A 20,675-nucleotide genomic window follows, 5' to 3' on the forward strand; every position below is an offset into this window, starting at 1 on the left:
ACACACTGACGCACCGCTTGTTAAGCCATGCTGTGGCGGCATCCCGTATAAAGTAGAGGAAGATGGGCACGGATGTTAGCCCAGGGCCAGTCTTCCTCAGCAAAAGAAAAAAAAAGAGGAGGATTGGCATTGGACGTTAGCTCAGGGCTGGCCTTCCTCACAAAAAAAATTAAATTAAATTAAAAAAAAAATTATATGAATAGTTCCCGAATTTTTCGTTCAGTCTACTTCAAGACCAACTGGCCAGCTGAAGAAAAACTCACAGAAAATACCCTTAAAACTGAGTAGCCTTCAGAAATTTACCTCATTGTCTATCTTCTTTCCTCTCATCTCATGAACATCAAGTATCGCCTGGTGTACCAGAGCAGAGCTCCTCAAAACTTGTGATGGGTGGAGCAGTCTGAATTAGTTTATGACGCTCTTGGCAGGAAACCACAAAATACTGATAGATTTAATTCTATTCTAAATAATTTTACTTGCAGATTTTATAACTCCACTCCATAAATGCATTATAAAAATCACAATAGCAACACACGGTCTATTAAAATTAAAATAAGCTATCAAATGAGGCAAGATAATCTGTATTCACATTTTTCCACAAACGTTCTTTGCCAACTATTCAATTCTTTTGCCCACAAGCATTTCCTGGCAGACTCACACTGGGAAGTTTGAGAAAAACTCTTAGAGAAACTTTGACATAAGCTCCGAGAAAAGCTTTAAGAATAAAAACCTAAAATTGAGATAATTCTGTTCATTAATGTATTCTTTCCTATGATTTAGGGAAAAAACTACTATTATTTTATCTGTGCAGAGAATAACTAGTTCCATTATACTGGAGTTCCAGCAAAGCATAATGGAGGAACATAATTTAAGGACCACTGTACTACAATCAAAGTCTGTATTGCCACGGCCTAAACTATAACTCTCCTTTCTTTGGTTATTGTTATTTCTTGTCCAACTTATAATTTTTTCTATATATATTTTATGAACTTTCCATTAGTCTTTCTTTTTGTTTCACAGTTGAAATAAAAGTTAAATACACATAATATAATAAAACTAGCAATACATACACATGATAAAAACTAGGCACTACTCTAGGCCCTTTAAATATGTTAGCTCTAACTTTCAAAACAATCCTGCAAGTCGATATAACATTCTCATTTTACTACAAAGAAACCACAGCTTGTGTAGGTTCCGGGGCTGGCCCAAGGCCACAGAGCTACATGCAGTAGAGGAAGCACTCAAACACAGGCCTGTCAGGCTCCAAAGCTCCACTATACCACAGTCAATGGAAACATAATGAGACCACTGGGAAAATGGGTTCATAATGGTCATTTATTCATTTAATTTCACAAAGAGAATTTATTTAAACCTAAGCCCTCATAAAAAGAAGGTTTCAAGCAGCATTTATAATAACAATACTAGGAACTGAGATAACTAAAGTTGAAGGATTCCCTATAAGAAACAAGGACCATTTAATACAGACCGTACCTGCGATTCTCCAATGGCTAGAACCACAAGATCTCTAACGCCATCTCCATCCAAGTCTGGCAGCACCACGCCTGGGGCAGCCAGGGTACCATTGGATAAGTGGTTTGGGTTTAAAGTCCAAATGGCTTTCCCTAGGGAAGGACAAACAAGATGATCACAATTATGGCCCTCTGCCTCTGGAGAAGGCAGATGCAATGCTCCCAGGCCAGAAAAGAGAAACCCAATGAGCCGAAGGACAGGCAGCAGCTCTCACTTACTTTTTTCCTTTAGTTTTTATCTCAATGGGGAGGAAGGGAGCAGAGAGTGTGAGCTGAAATCCTCAAGTATCTGGCTAACAAATCCATGTAATAACTTCACACCTAGAGTTTTTAGATAAAATGGAGGTGCTGAAGTCTCTCCCAGAAAGAGGAGCCCATATGTCTGGGGCTGAGGAACTGATCTTTTAGAGATTATTCCAATTATTAAGGAACCATACAGGGGCAGCCAACCAGAAGACCAACTCTTTCTCCTTCTACCATATGTTCACATGAGCAAAGAAATCATAGGAGGTTTCCAAAATGACTTCAGTTCTAGAGTTAACTCATATTCAAATTTTTTTCACTCAGAAGTACCTCACTACCAAACTCCAACCTCTAAAACTGGGAAGGATGCTATTTATTCAGCTTCACTCAAGTCCAAGGTGTTAACAAGCATACTGGCAGTATACTTGTGGTTCTGTAAGGAACATTATAGTCGATTCTTTTTCATTCCTTTTGTCATGTGTGTCTGAATGCAATAAGAAGTTAAAAGGCCAAATCAACATGCCTCAACAAACCTTGGTTTCTTCACTGACACATTTTTAAGTAGTTAATGCCCAAGTTTATACAGGGCCCCCATGTATGTCAAATACAGAGAGAGAAAGCTCAGCTGTCTTTTGCACAAAGAAGAGAGTAAGGAGACTATTCAGAAACCAAAGGCCTCAGGGCAGTTTCTGTTTGGGTAACTCAGGCTAGTGCCATCCTACCACCAAACAGGCTGAACCGTAGACCTATTACTCAATCTACCCAAACCCTTTCTCTTGTTTCCCTTAATATCCACCCTCCAGAGGAGTAAATGAGACTTTCCACCACGTGAGAGTGGAAAGGTCCCTTCCCCACCAGATCGTTCTGATCCGAGACTATGGTTCCCTGAAGCAGAGATCTTTCATGGCAAATGATCTGTACCTGATGTCGCATTGAATATGCTGAGCAACTTGTGTGTCCCTGTTACAAGGCAGATGGTTTCAGCCACACTTCCTGGCATCAGATCCAAACATGTAACATCTCGGGCCTCCTCGGGTAGGTGAGTAGACCACAGTGTGCTGCCATTCATCCCCGAAAGGCAAACAAGAACAGCGGCTGGCCTTGAGACACCTAAAAGCACACAAGAGAGACGAGAGAGGAAAGGAGGGAGAGGAGATAGGAGGGAGAGATGAGCAGAAGGCCAGAAAACCAAAAGCAAATGGTGGGAAGGCAGCAACCCACACCTGTGTATTCAGCTCCCTCCCATATTCCTGGCAAAAAGGTCTGAAAACAGAGTATTTGTCACATCTGCTCAACATGTCGCTCATATAAGACAAGACACTGTGGGCCTCTACAAGGCTGCCTTACACGCATCTCACTCCTGCACCTCTCCAACACACTTGTCTCCATGTCTGTCCCCTCAGCCACCACTAGAGTGATATCCTTAAGGATAAAGACTGTCACATTAATTTCTGTATCCTCAGTGCCTTGCAAAGTGCCTAGCACATATAGCAACAAAATGCTTGCTGAAGAAAAGATAGGAGCAAAATCAAGAATATGGGAAGGTAGTTGTTGAGAATAAAAAAATCAGGAGGGAAAGGTATGCTCAGCAAAGTGACACTGATCAAGAATACGTGCAGAGCACATAAAATACCTAAATTCTAATCATCACCAGCAAATGCTGCCTGAGAGCAGAAAAAAAATATTTTTTAAAAATAAACCCCGTGGCTTGGCAGTTAAGTGCGTGTGCTCTGCTGCTGGCACCCCAAGTTCGGATCCCGGGCGCGCACTGACGCACCGCTTGTCCGGCCATGCTGAGGCGGCATCCCACATACAGCAACTGGAAGGATGTGCAACTATGACATACAACTATCTACTGGGGCTTTGGGGAGAAACAGGGAAAAAAAAAAAAAAAAAAAAAGGAGGAGGATTGGCAATAGATGTTAGCTCAGGGCCGGTCTTCCAGCAAAAAAAGAGGAGGATTGGCATGGATCTTAGCTCAGGGCTGATCTTCCTCACAAAAAAATAAAAAAAAAAACCTGAAGGGGCCGGCCCCGTGGCACAGTGGTTAAGTGTGCACGCTCCACTGCTGGCAGCCTGGGTTCAGATCCTGGGCGCGCACTGACGCACCGCTTGTCAAGCCATGCTGTGGTGGCGTCCCATATAAAGTGGAGGAAGATGGGCACGGATGTTAGTCCAGGGCCAGTCTTCCTCAGCAAAAAGAGGAAGATTGGCATGTATGTTAGCTCAGGGCTGATCTTCCTCACCAAAAAAATAAATAAATAAATAAATAAACCTGAAGATTACACTAAGCAATGATCAGTAGGTCTTCCTGGTCTAGAGTTCCATGGAATCAGCTGCTTCGGCCTTCAGTCAGGAAAGAATACTTGGCAAAACTTAATACCTAGGTCCAAGGACAGCTGGTAAAGGATTAGAGCAGCTCACCTCTTTAATAAATAACCCTTTATGTCACTTAATTAACACATCAGAGTAATGACTTTCTCTCTTGCCATTCACTTTCAGGAGGGGGATACTGACCCATCTCACACACTTTCCACTTTCAGCAAAAACCAATACAGATAAGGAAATGTGAGCTTTAGAGCATCACTGTACTTATTCCTCAGTACTCCTATCTAAATATACAACCTAAAAACAAGTGACAAACTGTGGCTCACTGTTTCAGACCTTGTTGCCAGAAGTAGTGACACACATGACAAATCATGGTCATGATGTTAACTTCCAGACTTCCCAGGGAAGCTGTGATTAATATACTGTGCTGTTCTCCCTAGGGTAAGTTGTGGAAGGTTTAAAAGGACCCTGCTTACTCCCTTTCAATTCTCTGACTCACCTTTTTCCGGGTGGTGAGGGGTTATCCCTTCCGCACTAGACCGTGACTCTTTCAGGCAGCAACCATGCTCATCCTGTTTAGCTCAATATAACCAGCACAGCTCTATGCAAGGTGCACAGCAGGCATTCAACACACAGTTGTTGAATAAATAGACGAACAAATAAAAAACACAACCCTTCTTATGCTCAGTGGAACAGATCTCTGAACCCACCAGCCGGGGTTATGGGCACAGCAGTTTGACATGAGGAGCAAGGGCATGAACTCCAGAACCAGCCTGCCAGGATCTGGATCCCAGCTCTACCAATTACCAGCTGTGGGATGTTGGGCAAGTTTCTTCATCTCACTATGTCTCAGTTTCCCCATCTGCAAATGGGGGATAATAATATTAGTTAACAGGATTGCGCTGAGGGATAAATTCGTTCATCATATATGCTATGTACTTACAACAGTGCATAGCACATAGGAAGCACTGTATGTTAGTTATGTTGTTATTTTTACAATCTGTGGCCAAATCGGGCTAGTCCCTATTGAGTACAAACCCATGACCTTGTCATTATGAGTCTTAATATGTAGCAAACCATGCAAAATACCAAATGACTAAGAAAAAAATCTCTAAATCTAAAAACAGATAGAGGAAATTTTTACTTCAAAGGCTAATGAATCGCAGGCAGGAAAAAATGTAATTAAGGTTCAACATCATATAAAAGTCAATTTCTTGGCTGGAGGTTCTCTCTGTAACAGATCTATGCCCAAATTGCTTCCACATATTGCACAAGCCCCAGAAAGGTATTTCTAATAACTTCAGAGAGGCAGGCAGCCTAAAATTCTCTTAAATATACCTAGATGTTTATTCCAGGGCCTGAATGATTAAATAGTAGTTACTAGGGCATCCTCAGCCTCAATCTAGAATTTCTGTATCAGTTTACAGACTGCAGTTTGAATCCCTTTTAATGGAGGTTGCAGGACAAACCAGAAGCCCCCATGTACCTATGCTGAAAATGCAACTTTTTTTTTTTGCAGTTGACATGTGTATCAATTGGGGTTCCAGAAAACAGCACACTCAATTAGGGTAAGTTGTGGAAGGTTTAATAAGGAGACTTTACAACGATGTGGTCAGGGTATAAAGGAACCACAAGAGATAGTACAGTCCCTCAAAACTGTTACCACTCATAAGAGACAGGGGAGGAAGCAATTCCTGGAATCCAGAAAAAGAAAGTCCTATAAGAGGACCACCTTGAGAGAGACTGTGAACTATGATCAAGGGTGTTGCCAGCCTGAGGTGACCTTGGTGAGGAGGAAGCCAGGGGAATAAACACTCTCTCCTCACTCTCTTTCTCGCCTCCAGTTTCTTGCCTGTGCCCGCCATTGGCCAAACCCAACTGGAAGTCCACAGGCAACGGATCCTATTGACATAATGCATACAGGCCAGCCTCCCATCCTGCAGATAGCAGGATGGAGAGCAGAGACAGAGCAGTAAACAGAAGGAGTAAAAGGAAAATACCCTGCCAAGATGTATGTGTGTAAAGGTACATTAGAACATAAACAAAAGCTTCCTGCCGGGGATGGGAAGGTAGGAGAGAGGCAACATTTATTATAATCTAAGAAGCAAGGGAAAACGGGGAGAAAATTCAAGACCCTAAGTACTAATGCTCTTCACTGCAGGTGTGTGGACAAGTCGCTTCCTCTCTGGATGTCCGTTTCTTCACTGGACTGGGTGACCACTAAAAGTCCTTCCAGCTAGAGCTCTCCAGGATTTCTTGAAATGAGCTGTCTTTACATGCAGGAGCTTTCTGATGAGGTTTACCATGTATGCCAGCTCCGTGATGACTCTCTATTCACTGCAGATCCTTGTCTACAGTGCCCCTCAGGAGACAACCCTGATGCTTTCTCTTAGCGCGCAGCCCCCCAACTCAATGAGCTTCTCCTGTCTCAGCCTCTAAAAGACATCTCTTACCGACGGCACTCCCATTCCTGGAAGTTACAAAGGAGAGAAGCACATCACGCAGGCCATCTCCATTAACATCAGCCAATTCCAGTGGAGACAGGTCCCCACCTGATAAACACATAAAAAAAAAGTCCTTAGCAAGTTACCACAAACCAGTTCCCTGCTCTAGGTTAGAAAGGTAACGGATGCAGAGCGGTGCCAGCACTTCCATAAAACCAGGCAGACTTCCGTTTCCTAGATAAGATAGAGTAGACACAATTCTGCCTATTCCTCTCACTAAGTACAGCTAAAATCCCTGGACATTATATACAAAACAAACAGAAGACGACTCTGGAAGGTGGAGAGAAAGCAGACCAGCTAGGGACTGCGAGACCCGAGGAATGACAAGGTGATGACTCCCAGGGTTTTCTTTGGGCCTCATATATCCCAGCCAGGGTGCTGCAGAAGCCGGCAACCCAGCAATGCCAACAGGCACAGGTAAAAAAGCCCCAAGAAAAGCTGGCTCCCCTGGCCAAAGGAGCAGGAAAGGCACAGCATAGCAAGAGAGAGAAGTTTTAGATACTAACTCCTGCACTCCAACTGAACACCACAGATAAGACTGCGGCGCCACTCCCACCCTCACAGCAAAGGTCAAGCGAGAGCCTAGATTTCCACCCTCGCCCCGCTGTAACAAGGCACCCGCCTCCCCTCACCTAGCCCCCCACCTAGGTCATGTCAGAGAAGGCCAGGTGGGGAGCCCAGACTTCATCCCCATCTAGCAGTACTGAGGCCCTCCACACACACAGGAAGCCTACAGCTCTACCTCCACCCACGGTGGTGTCAGCAGAGGCCCAGCAGGGAGCCTGGACTTCCACACCCACCCAGCAGTGACAAGGGAGGCAGTGCCACCCCCACCCCCAACAGTGTGGAGTCAGAGGATGCCTGCCAAATGTGGAGAGAACTCACACTTGGATAGTGGAAGTGTAAACTCGTACAACCACTATGGAAAATAATTTAACATAAACTACTGGGACTGAACATATACACACTCTATGACCCAGCAATTTCACTCCTGGGTTTAGGCCCTAGAGAAATTCCTATACATTGCATCAGGAAACATGTACAAGAATCTTCTTAGCAGCGTCACCTAGTTTTAAAAAAATAAAAGCCACCTAAATGTTTATCAACAGGATCAATATATCAACTTATCAAATGGATCAATATATCATGGGATATTCATATCACAGAAAATTAGACAGTGGTGAAAATGAACAAACTCTAGTTATAGTACATCAATATGGATGAGCCTCAAAAACATTTTTTTAAATATGTTAAACAAAACAGCAAGTCACAGAAGACTACAGGATTACATTTACATAAAATTCAAAAACAGGCAAAATTAAAGAATATATAGTTTAGGGATACATATTTATGGGGTAAAGCTTAAAAGTAAAGGAATAACCGACACAAAACTCAGGAGAGTGGAATCCTTTGGTGGGCAGAGGAGGACATGGTGAGGAAGGACACAGGATTTCAGAGGTCTTTATAATGTCCTATTTCTTAAACTGGGTGGTGGATACGCCAACAATCTGTTACTAGTCTTTACACTCTATATAAATATTACAAGAACTCAGAAAAATCAAAAAAGTAGGGAAGAGAGAGAGAGACATTCTAAGGAGTAGGAACGTATCACAAGCCACATCCACCCAGTTCTGCCTGAAGAGAAAGCAAAGATGAGAACAGAGAACTCATCAGAAGCTAACCCAACGAAGATCAGGGAGAAAATATTTCTAGATCGAGACGATACAGGGGTCTGGGAATATTGTAGGGGAGGGAAAGTCTTTCCCCTACCCTCTTAGGGTTTCTGGCTGGAACTGAGTAAGACAGAGGAATAAGAGAAAAGCATTCAAATTTCATTTAATAAAATCGTACATGTACATGGGAGTCCCCACAGGAAAATGAAGACCTAAAGAAGTGGCTAGATCTAAGTGCTTATATCCTAGGTTGAAAAAGAGTGACAAATGTGGAAAAATAACTAAAATATATGAGGAGACTACGGGAAGATAAGAGGTCTGTCTGCACAGATTTCTCTTGGCCTCGGCTCCCCGTCTCTGGTGACAAGAATGTTTCTTTCCTCCTGGTACAGGAAAGGCGTCTTTCACATGAAAGTTTCATCTCCTGCTTTCAGGAAGAAGTGAAGGTTAGACGGCCCTTACTGCATCTGCTGCTGTTCGAGTGCCTTTAACTCAAAATAATCAATATGCCAAAGCGACATACTTTGGGGTGGTGTGTTCTGAACCCCTTCAGCCCAATGCAGTATACAGGAGACAGGATGCTCAGCACTGCCAGTGTAGATGTAATCCCCATTCCTGACCCAGACAAGCTATTTTAAAGAAACCTGCTCCAAAATGAGACGAAATAGCTAGAATTACTTGGGTAGCACCACTCAAGCATTAGGAGCAAGACAGAAAAGTTGCTGCAAGAAGGCAACTGTCTTTTATGTACTTGAAATGAAATTATGTAAAATTTCAATTTAGGTCAGGCTTCTATAATCAATGAATGCCTGAGGGTCCTGTAAGAGCACTGGCCTCTGGTCTGGCCAGGCCTGAAGCCTCACTTTTCTCTGTGAACAGCCCTTCTTATAGCTTTGCTTTCCCTGATAGAGAGCTGGCTGCATAGCAGGAACCCAACAAACCAATGCTCAGTCCTCTCTGCACCTAATTAAGACCAAGGCCAACAAACACAATAAAGCAGCGATCTTCCCAAGTTTTGAGAGCTGCATCAATCCACCTTTTTGTTTTATTTCACATCTTGACCTCCTATCCACCTCCACACACAGGGGGAAAAAGGCTGTATGACACACATGAATTTTTAAAGACTTGGAGGAAATTTTCAATGTAATCAGAAGTTTTACAGGATTACATGTAATCACATTTTACAGAATTAGGGCAGAAAATCCTGCAACTCACCTCCCTGGGGGCCCAAGTGGCGGCTCCAAGTGCTGTGCAGATCCCTGGGGGGACAGGGGATCAGGAAAGCACATACGAGCACCAGGATCATTGAGATCACCAAAGTCAGCAGAAAGAGAGACGTGCGCACATAAGACACTATGGAAGAGGTTGCCTTCTGCTCCAGGCCCCCAAGGGGGTCCGAAGGGTAGCCCTCTGTGGTGACCTCTGAAAGACGTGGCTGTGCAGCCCCTGCAACCTCGGCATCCGAGTCAGGCTCCCGTGCTTCTCCCAGAGGACTCTTCCCATTTTTGACCCCTCCATTCTTCTGCTGCAAGTTAAGCACAAGATCATCCTCACTCTCATCACTGTCGGCCTGTGTGAGTGGATCATACTCCCCTAGGTCTGGGCTCTTCTTTCCTGAAAAGACAGAAAGACAGAGAGTCAAGGAGAACTAGGAAGGAGAAACCCTCTCCAAATACAAGGCAACTGCAAACACCGAGGAGCACCCAGAAAACAAAACAAATCTAGGTTTTCAAGTCTGGACCTGTGTGGCTACCTGTAAAACAGATGCCAGCAAAGGGGGGTAAAGAATGAGGGGAACAAGAAAATCAGTATTCTCAAATTACTTCTTTCAAATGAGTAAAAAAAACTGGAAAACAAAGAAAGTAGCAAATTTCAAATTCCTTTTTAGTTTAAAAAAAAACACCCTCTCTTATTTTGTTTGAATCTCACTAAGGAAAAAGACCACGGCTCTTATATCAACCTTCCCTGTGCCTAATGTGCATATTTCCTGTGATTTTCTTAGATCTGTGATGTTCCAATCTTTCCTGGGACTTCCCTAAACTTTTAGAACAATTGTTCTCTGTACACTGCTGCTCACAGTGCAATATCTGCATGGCTTCCCCATTGTTTCTATGGAAACACTTAAGACCGTTGAAAACCAAATGTCACCTGGAGATGTTTTACTGAAACTCACTTCCAAGAACCTCCTGTGATTCTAATGCCCTTGCAGAACGTGTTGCAGTCAACAGTGTTCACCTTCTGAGCATGTGTTCTGGGAGGGGTGGGATGGAGCAGGAATGCAGAGGGACTTGTCTTGAAGCTGGTTTACACAACAAGCACCCTGTTTTCACTTAGACTGTGGTTTATTTGGGGTGGCGAGAAGGTGGAAATTACCAGAGAGCTTAAGCACACCTCCACCCAAGCCATCCCTTGGCCTCACTGCCAATGACTGGATGATTTTATGCCTTTATTTCATGCTATAACCAAGTAAAAACCAAGAAGAAGTTTCTGTTTTTGGAAATTACCTGGTAAACTGTTACTAATGTAAATTCTACTGTTAAATCTTTTGCTAAGAAGAAATACAAAAAAAGAAAATAAAACCCAGCTAATTAAAAAGGGATAAAGAATTCTTGATGCTAATGTCTGCCTCTGGTCACTGTGATCTTGATGATGTCACTTCATATATTACGTCTGTTTGCTGAAAACACGAAATGAAGCAATAAAACACTATATGTAGACCAATATGGGAAGTAAAATCTTTAGTGTAAAGTTTAGTGTTTGGTAATAGAAAGTCAATAAAAGTTTGATTAAAAAATGAACATTCCACAGAATTATTTTATAACATTAAGTATTTTGCAAAAGACACACAGAAGATACTGAGTAATCTAGCATTCTATTAACTAGAAATTTCTATGTATTTTCACTTTCAAAGCTATTCACTTTGTCCAATAAATATTGGATTTGATTTTTAAAAGCATAAATTGTAAGAAAATAAACCGATTATTAGGAATTTAATTCAAAATAGTACTTCAAGGATAATGCCATAGAGTCAGTACAGGTTCAAGCTAATCTCCTATAATTTATATATCTATTCCATACACCAAATTATTTTATTAATTAGGGCACATCATTTCCTAACCATCTCAGGTAACTTTATTTATAATAATTTACAAGCAGAACCATAGGTTGTTGTAATAAAATTAACTCTAATACTTTCCAAGGTGTTTTTTTTTAAACTAAAAGAATACACCTGACAGGATAAAAACAAATATGGTATATACATAAATGGAATATTATTCAGCCTTAAAAAGTAAGGAAACTGACATACGCTACAACACACATGACTCTTGAATACATCATGCTAAGTGAAATAAGCCAGTCACAAAAAGACAAATACTGTATGATTCCACTTATATGTAGTCAAATTCACAGAAATAGAAAGTAGAATGGTTTCCAGGTGGTTTCCAGGGCCCGGGGGTAGAGGTCCATGGAGAGTTGTTATTTAACAGGTATAGAGTTCCAGCTTTACAAGATGAACAAGTTCTGAAGATCAGTTGCACAACAGTGTGAATATAATTAATAATATCATACTGTACACTTAAAAATGGTTAAGGTGGTAATTTTTTTATGTGTATTTATTACAATTTTAAAAATAAAAAAATAAAAAAGAATACACCTGACAAAGAGGAAAACATACCCAGCAGCCTCAAACCCCAGGGTTGGAAGAGACTTTGAAGATCATATAATCCACCTCCACCACTATTTCAAACTTGCAACTCCTGACAAACACCCACCAAGCAGTCACTCAGCGTACACCTGAACATAAGCAGTATGAGGGAATTCACTGCCCTACAGTCTAGAAAACAGTTCTTTACACTGTTTCAAGAATCTACTTCTGGGCATTTGCCAACCAGCTGTCCTAGTTTGAATTTCTGGGACCCCTCTTCCACGTGCAAGTCCTTCAAATACTACAAGACGCCAATCATAAGAAACACATGGTATGGTATTTAAGGGCTCAAGTCTTTACAATAAGAAAGACAAAGTCAAATGTTGGCTCTATCTCTTATTAATTGTGTGACCTCAATTAAATTTCTTAATTTTAGTAAGCCTCAATTTCCTCATTTACGAAATGGGATAATTATTGTTCCTACCTCATAATGACTGTTATGAGGATTAAATAAGATAATATATAAATGGTTCTTAGTGCCTGGCTTATAGTCACACTCAATAAATTTTAGCTTCTATTGTTATTGTTGGCATTACATCTCCCAATTGTCCTCATCCAGTCTTCTCATCTCCAGGTTAAATATCTCCACCTCTTCAAGCCATTACTTGAAGAAGCATTGTTTCAGGTGTCCTCCACTCTCCCCTGGACGCAACATTATATGTCACTGCTTTTTAAAGTATGGTTCACAGAACTGGATACAATCCCTAGGGTGCAGTCTCACCAGGGCAGGGGAGGGCAGAATCATGCCCTCCCTAATCTAGACAGTACACTACAATTCAATTACTGTCACCTAATATATGGCCAGCATTCTTGGCAGTCACATCACACAAGTGATTCAGCTAAAACTCCCAAGCATTTTCTACACACGCTCAAGCCCTCCTATAATTATACAACTGGATTTTTATCATCAAGAGAAAAATTTAGCATCAACAATTACTAAATTCAATCTTGCTGGTCAACTTCCACCTTGCAACAAACATATCAGCCTAAAACAGCACCTTTGCCAAAGTGAAATCATTACTAAAATACCGGCTCGGCTAACAACGTAGTTCAAAAGAAGTGCATTTTTAATGTATCATATACTATCATAGGCAGGAAGAAAATTGGCTGCATATGCTACTACAGAACTTGTAAAATCTTTAATAAATCTATAAAAATAATTTGCAAGCATTCTTTAAAAAACAACGCTGCTGTTAAATTGGTCCTTTAAAAAGATTATACGCTTCTACATAACAATGACAAAGGAGGGTATTTCTGTCAGTCTCCTCTCTAAAACCGAAGGGGTAGGATAAAAATAGAAAAAAATAGGAAACAGCCACATTCCCAAACTACAATTTATGGAAACTTGTTGCCAAATGCAGTGAAACTTGTATCCAATTAAGGAAGCACAGTAAGAGCAGGCACATACATCTCAGGTCTCCAGGAATGAGCAGAGTTCACAGAATTAACAATGACAACAACAAGAATGACGATGACAATGATGACAACTGGAAATTTATTGAGTGCCTACTCTTCTAGGCACTGGTCCAAGCACTTACATGTACTAATTCATTTAATCCTCACAACAACTCTAGGAGGTATTATTATTATCCCCTTTTTATCAATCAGAAAATGAAAATATAGAGAGGTAAGTGGCCTAAGATCACAGAACTAGAAAGAAGAGCCAGGATTCAAACTCAGGCAATTGAAGTACAGAGTCGACAGTTCTAACCAATAAGTTATACCACCTCCTTTGTTGCATGGATATATAGCCAAACCAGTAACTTCCTGCAAGGAAAGACAAAGTCTGGGGTCCCAGAAGCACCAATGACTGCCATTCAACACCACAGAGGTAAGACTGAATGAGAAAAAGTACAAGCCTCCATCTGTTTTTTTTTTTTTTTAATTTTTATTTATTTATTTTTTCCCCCCAAAGCCCCAGTAGATAGTTGTATGTCATAGTTGCACATCCTTCTAGTTGCTGTATGTGGGACGCGGCCTCAGCATGGCCGGAGAAGCGGTGCGTCGGTGCGCGCCCGGGATCCGAACCCGGGCCGCCAGCAGCGGAGCGTGCGCACTTAACTGCTAAGCCACGGGGCCGGCCCACAAGCCTCCATCATTATAAGAAGCAGGCGAGGCTGTCAGCATGGCAGCCTACAAAAGTAGCTGAAAGCACAATCAGTTCTGAAGAGACGGATTTTTTTTTTTGACAGCCTGGGTCCAATCAGGAGACAGAAACCAGATAGTAATTCAAAGAGGACAAGTTTAATATAAACAATCATTAAACAATGATAGGCGAGTAAACAGAAAGATGGCAAGAGAACTCTACAAGGTATACTAGGATTGAGAGACTGTATCCATGGAAAGGAGCAATTTGGTATTTAAAGGGCCCAGATCCGCTTTCACAGATCAGGCAACAAAAGAGAATCTGGAGTTCAGGGGCAATAAAATGATAACTGACACAACAAACAAAGAGAAGTAAATGCTGTATTAGCACTCTCAGGCCCTGTGACACACCAGCAGCCCCTGCTAGCCAGGTTAGAGACATCCACAAGGGAGAGCACCAGTGGGAAAGGGATCTGGGTTAACAGGCTGAGAGGAAATTCCAGCTTCCGGCTGCCCTAGCACACTCCCCATGCCCCAGCCTCTGCCCATATGTCAGCCAGCATCTAGCTGTGAAACAACTGCCCATTTACATACGATTAATATTCAGAAAGGAGACATCACTAGAACTCATTCTGTAAGATACTAAAAAGTTCTACATTAAAGAAAGAAGTTACAACAAAACAGAGCAAACAAAATCAGCTCAAGAACAAATGCTGGACAAATTATACCATGAAATGGAAGAAATAAGGAACAGACACTTCCCCGTGGAATCCAAGAAATTAAAGAAAGTAGCCTTCTCTGAAATAAGGGCTCATAGAAAAAATATCATCTTTCTAAGAAGAAACAACAATTCAATAGAGAAGATGAAAAGTAAACAAACCAGGCTCAGGAAAACAATGGAAGAAAATAAGAAAATGATTTTAGAAAAGATATCCTCATTGGGATCAGCAAAAATAACAGACATGACTGAAAACAGAGTCAGAGCCACAAAGGATGGACTGGAGAAAGTCAGCCAAAATGAAATGGGAATAACAACAATGGCTGGCAGTTTTGAGCACTTACTACGCACTCTTCCAAACCCTTGTAATGTCTTATCTCGGTACATCTTCATAACAACTCTTTGAGGCACACACATTATTATCTCCATTTTAAAGATGAGGAAACTGAGGTTGGGAAGTTTAAGTACGTGTTAAACAGCAAGTAAGTAATACTGCAAGGACTCAAACCCAGGCAGCCTGGCTTTGAGGTCTGCATTGACTACCTGTGTGCCCCCCATGGAAAAGATCAAGGCTTTATTTAAAAGGACTAGAAAGAAAAGGATAAATAGCACAAAGGTGATCCAATATACGCATAACTGAAGAAGAGAACAGAAAAGAAAATGGAACAAAAAATGATATTTAAAAGATATATCAAAAAAGTTCCTGCCATAAAGCAAGACCTAAAACTGCAGAATAAAGGGTACAGTGAGTCCCAAGAAAAACTGATACAGAATAATCAGTATTGAAACACATCCTAGTAAAGGCATTGAACTTCAAGGACAAAGAGAGAACCCTATGAGCAGCCCAGCGAAGGGAAAAAGAATCAAGTCACTAATGATAGAAACAAATATCAGGCTGACTTCTCCACAGTAACATACATTACAAAGCATAGTGCAGCAATATCTAACAAGCCCTCAGAGAAAGAACACAGGCTGCAGAGTCTAAGAACTCTGACCCAGGCAGGACATCTTTGAAATATAAAGGCAAGCATGCAAGAACTCAGAGACTATCATACTTGAGTCTTTCTTTAAAAGATCTTAGAAGAATAGGACGCGTTCTTGACCTAACTCTTGAGAAGGAGATTGACTTTTACCTGATTAACATATAGTTTTTCAGATAGTGCAAAGACAAACCTCAGCTTAATTATTACAGACTGCAAGCTTTGATTAGAGAACTCCTAAGTCAATATTTTTTCTATCTATTCACAGAAAGACAAGAGAGTGACGTATAAAGTACACGGACTGACCCGAAGTCATACTCAGGCTGGGGAGCCAGATACAAATCCACATCTCACAGCTCTCTTCTCTGCTGATTTCAGCCACCACGCAGATTTTTAATCAATGAAAGGCTTTCAAAGAATAAGGGAGAGGATAGTGATTTCATAATACATCAATATAAATGAGCTTTCCACAGCTATCACTTTTCCACTTAGGAAGACTGAGGATGCTGCTTAAATAGTACTCCCAAAATGATACAGAGGAAAACATAAACAGGCAAGAGATGCAACTGTACCATCCCCGAATGTTTTCAGGGAAATATACTATGATGCATACTATTCTATAACATGTACTATACTATACATAGACTATACTATACACTCTACTGCAACTAAAGGTAAAGATTTCACACTATGGATTAGTTTATCCAAGTTACACATAATAAAACAAACCATTACAATAACACTGTGCTCTGATAGTCCCTTCCGTGTTTGACCTTCAAACTTTAAAACGGACTAAAAAAATATATACTTAAGAGATAAGTTGTCCCACAGGCTGCTTTATGAATATCATGTTGTCCTTCTGTTACTATTTAACCTCATTCTATGCATGTGAGCCAAACATCTTTCTATCTTGGGCTTAGTGGAAGGGTATAAGACTGAAATACATTCCCAGCAACTGCTCTTTCTTCACAAGGTTGACGACATCTATCCTTAGCCCACTGTTACATCAGGTCTTCCTTCAGGTATCACGTTCATAAATGATCACCGTGCTAATGATGATAATAGCTAACACTTATTGAATAATTAACATGTGTCAAAGGTTAACAAACCTACTAAGTACATCCATCTCTCTTACTATGCCAAATAACTCTATGAGAGAAATATGTAGTGGAGTGTGTGGCACACAGTGAATGTTCCATAATATTATTATTACACATGAAGAAATTAAAGTTCAACGAGATTAAGTAACTAATCTCATAAAGAATGGATTTGAACCCAAGCTTGTCTCAGGCTCCTAGTCACCATTCTATTCTGCTTCCTTGCACATAAAAACAGGTGATCATTTCACAATATACATAAATATAACCATTACATTGTACACCTGAAACTAATATACAGTAATGTTATATGTCAATTATACCTCAATTAAAAAAAAAATAGGATGTTAACTAAGGTAACATGACACAGTAGGTAGCCCAAACAGGACAGCAGCCCCACAGTCCCAATTACAGGGTATCCAAAAAGAGCTATAAGAAAGCAACTTCTACCTAATATAAAAGCTAAAAATTATATTTGGGGTGGAGGAGAGAAAGGGCAAGAGGGAGACAAGGAAAAAAAACCCACATCACATAAAAGAACATACGGCTGGGGCCGGCCCGTGGCTTAGCGGTTGGGTGCACGCGCTCCACTGCTGGCAGCCTGGGTTCGGATCCCGGGCGCGCACAGACGCACTGCTTGTCCGGCCATGCTGAGGCGGCGGCCCACATACAGCAACTAGAAGGATGTGCAACTGTGACATACAACTGTCTACTGGGGCTTTGGGGAGAAAAAGGGGAAAAAAATGAGAAGGATTGGCAATAGATGTTAGCTCAGGGCCGGTCTTCCTCAGCAAAAAGAGGAGCATTGGCATGGATGTTAGCTCAGGGCTGATCTTCCTCACCAAAAAAAAAAAAAAAAAAAAGAACATATGGCTATTGTATCTGGACCAAAAAAAGTATCACACACACCTGCCTGCTCAGGGCCAAGCTGTTGTCCAAACACAGGCCCAGGACCAGATTGTGTTTTCCCTCCCCTGTCTGTCAGCTGACCAGGTTACTGCAACTGAATACTCCAGAGAGTAAGAACGCCACAGCCTCAGGATGTGAGGATGCAAAGGAGCTCAACAGCTTCAAAAGCAAGATTTTCTTGCATTCCCATCCTCAGAGAATAACAATTACCTACACTGGGGGAAAAAAACAAGGAATCTAAAAGAAATAAGGACATAAAGCTAAATATGTCTGACATCTCATTACCCCCTTGGGAGGGTCTCATCCTACACTAAGGATACACAGGACTACTCTCTTCAAAGTTAATGATTCCTTAGGTAAAGGGACATGTCCCACATTTCATTCCAATGTTACATAACACATTCCAAGATAGATATTATCAGTGTTCCTTCCAATGTTCTAATGAGCCCATGTGGAAAAAAAAAGATGTCTGAGGTCACGAAGTCTGGGGACAGAAATGCAAACTCATATCCAACCCAGTGTCATCCACACGACAGTGGAGCAGACTGAGAGCTCCTTGAGAACAAGGACCCTGCGATCCCCCTGCAGCCTTATGCTGGATATCCACCAGACACCCAACCAGCCCATTCTAACCATCAGTGAAACTAACTGCTTTTCCCTTTAACACCTTAAGTTATCAGCAAACAAACGTTTATAGTTTAATGTTTAAAATTTATTTAGGTAGAACCATAAAATTGTTTAAAGCCTTAACGTTTAAAATTTATTTAGGCAGAATAAATATACTTTTATTAAAAGAGCAAGTTTCTAGCAGCACAGTCCCATTCTGGAGGGTTTAAGAGAAAGGAAAAAAAAAAATTTGGAGCTGCTGCCCAAAGTACTGAATTAGCTCTGGAAGCTGTCGTCCCCACCAGTGCCTCCTTAAAGAATATTCCATACAGTATCTGCAACATGCGGTGCCAAATCATTTCCCTCATAAGTGCTTAGTCTCGACAGCCAGAGGCTGACCAAGTGGGTCAAAAGCCCGGGATCCGGAGTCAAAAGACTCTCTGCGTTCAAGTCCAGGCTTTTCCAATAGTGCTTGTGCAACATTGGACAAGTCCATTAGCCAAATAACTCTCATTTTCTTCTGCCGTAAACTAGGAGGAGAAATGCCTGTCTCGCCTACCTCATGGCTGCGCCAACGTTGTCATTAAGCAGAGAGGTTACTCCAGAGGGTCGCTTGCCGTCCTGCCGCCCCATGCCCCGGCCCAAGCCCAGCCTAAGACAGGAGGAGCTGGAGACCCTGCGGTACATCCTTGCGGCGCTCTGGAAAGGATGCTCCCTTCAGCAGCCCTCCCCGTGGGGCAGCGGCGACGCGCGCTCTGACATTCGCCGGCGCCGGAGCGCCCACCCGCTCCAGGCCATCTGCCTCGCGCGCCTCCAGCGGTCCCTCGCCTGGCATCTCCCAGGCTCGCCCCGCGCCCGCGACCCCCGACCCGCCGGGCGCCCCTCTCGCCCCCTGGTGGCGCACGGACCCCAGCCCGCGACGACTGCACCGCCTCGCCTCCGTGCGCCTGCAGCTCCGCCCAGGTTGGAGCCAGGCCCCGACTGGCTTCGCCCCCAAAGCCTCGGCTCCCCGTCTCCCCACGCCTGGTGCGGACGGGGTGGTCGCGAAACTGTGACTTCTTACCCGGGAGCTTAAGCGCCCTGGACAGCACGGTCGCCATAGCGGAGGCACCGATGCGCGTGCGCGCGCCCGCGTCCTGACGGGAACTGTAGTTCGGCGCGGCTCGTGCGCAGGGCTGGGACCTGGAAAGGTGGGAGCCGCGCAGCGGAGCAGGGCTGGGAGGAGGCGCCCGGCTGCAGCATCCACGCCCACGCGCAAGCGCCTGCGGGCTCTTCTCCCGCCCACTCCGAGTCAGACCGCTTGCTTGGCTAGTCACTTCACCACTCTGTCTTACTTTCCTCCTCAGTGAAATGGGGAAATAAAAACTATTCCCAGGGCTTGCAGAGAGAATAGAATGAGATAGATATTAAAGGAGGCACTGGTTGTGAAATGCGCGTGGGCTTTGGAGTCAGACGGGAATTTGAATCCTGTCTGCATCCCTTACTAGCCGGGCCAACTTGGGCAAGTCACTGGTGTGACTAAGCTTCAGCTTCATTTTTAAAATGGAGACAGTACTACCTACTTCACAAGCTTACTGTGAGAATTAAATTATATAGTCTGTTTTAAACACACAGCACGCAGCAGGCACCTAGTAAGTGTGTCTATGTTTCTAAGGTAAAGATGGAGGTTTCCTGGAGCTCTAACTCTCATCTCTTGTTACCAGTTCTTTCCAGTGTCTACTCGGCACCCTACCCCGCAGCTTCCAGTGTGAAAGGTCTAGGAAGCAAGAACTTACCTGCTTCTCCCCCCCAGGCACCAAGAGATCAGCATGTTAGTTATGCTGAAGATGTTATTTATCTTAGAACTGGAACGGATTTTAGACGCCATGGAGTCCACCCTCCTTGTTTTATTGAAGAGAAAACTGAGATCTAGAAAGGTGATGTGACCTGGTGTCAAACAAAAGCTCGAAGATACCTCTCACTAGGACGCTGCCTCATTCCCATGAGAAACTGTTGACAGGACTATCCTGTGGGTGTAATCCAAGAAACTCTAACAGCCATGCCCCCCACCCTTTTCCCCACGAAAAAATGTCACCAGTTCTGACAGAGCACAGATTCTGGAGTCAGGCCACATGAGCTCAAATCCCAACTCCACCATTTCCTCCAGATCTAAGACTAGTTGCTTAATGTCTGTCTGCCTCAATTCCCTCATCTGCAACATGAGGATGAAATAGTTCCTATTCCACAGAGTTGTCCTGAGAATTAAATGGATACATACAAAGCACTTAGAACAGTGCCTAGCACCCAGTGTTTTATAA

At 42.7% G+C, this 20,675-nt stretch overlaps 1 protein-coding gene across 2 annotated transcripts in view; it reads right to left on the minus strand.

Annotated features, from left to right (window-relative positions):
* The window catches only part of FAM234B (family with sequence similarity 234 member B), a 35,091-nt gene extending 15,568 nt beyond the window's left edge, over positions 1–19,523 (minus strand). For both annotated transcript variants that reach the window (XM_014791337.2, XM_004435501.3), the window contains exons 1-5: positions 19,442–19,523; positions 9,493–9,891; positions 6,554–6,652; positions 2,694–2,882; positions 1,492–1,622 (exon numbers count right to left, since the gene is read on the minus strand). In XM_014791337.2, the coding sequence (XP_014646823.2) occupies positions 1,492–1,622; positions 2,694–2,882; positions 6,554–6,652; positions 9,493–9,891; positions 19,442–19,478 (855 nt within the window). In that variant the 5' untranslated portion in view covers positions 19,479–19,523. The remainder of the gene's footprint in view (positions 1–1,491; positions 1,623–2,693; positions 2,883–6,553; positions 6,653–9,492; positions 9,892–19,441) is intronic.
* Positions 19,524–20,675: the final 1,152 nt, after the last annotated feature.

The sequence above is a fragment of the Ceratotherium simum genome, chromosome 17 (genome assembly GCF_057802395.1).
Source record: "Ceratotherium simum simum isolate JZ-2026a chromosome 17, ASM5780239v1, whole genome shotgun sequence".
NCBI lineage: Eukaryota > Metazoa > Chordata > Mammalia > Perissodactyla > Rhinocerotidae > Ceratotherium > Ceratotherium simum.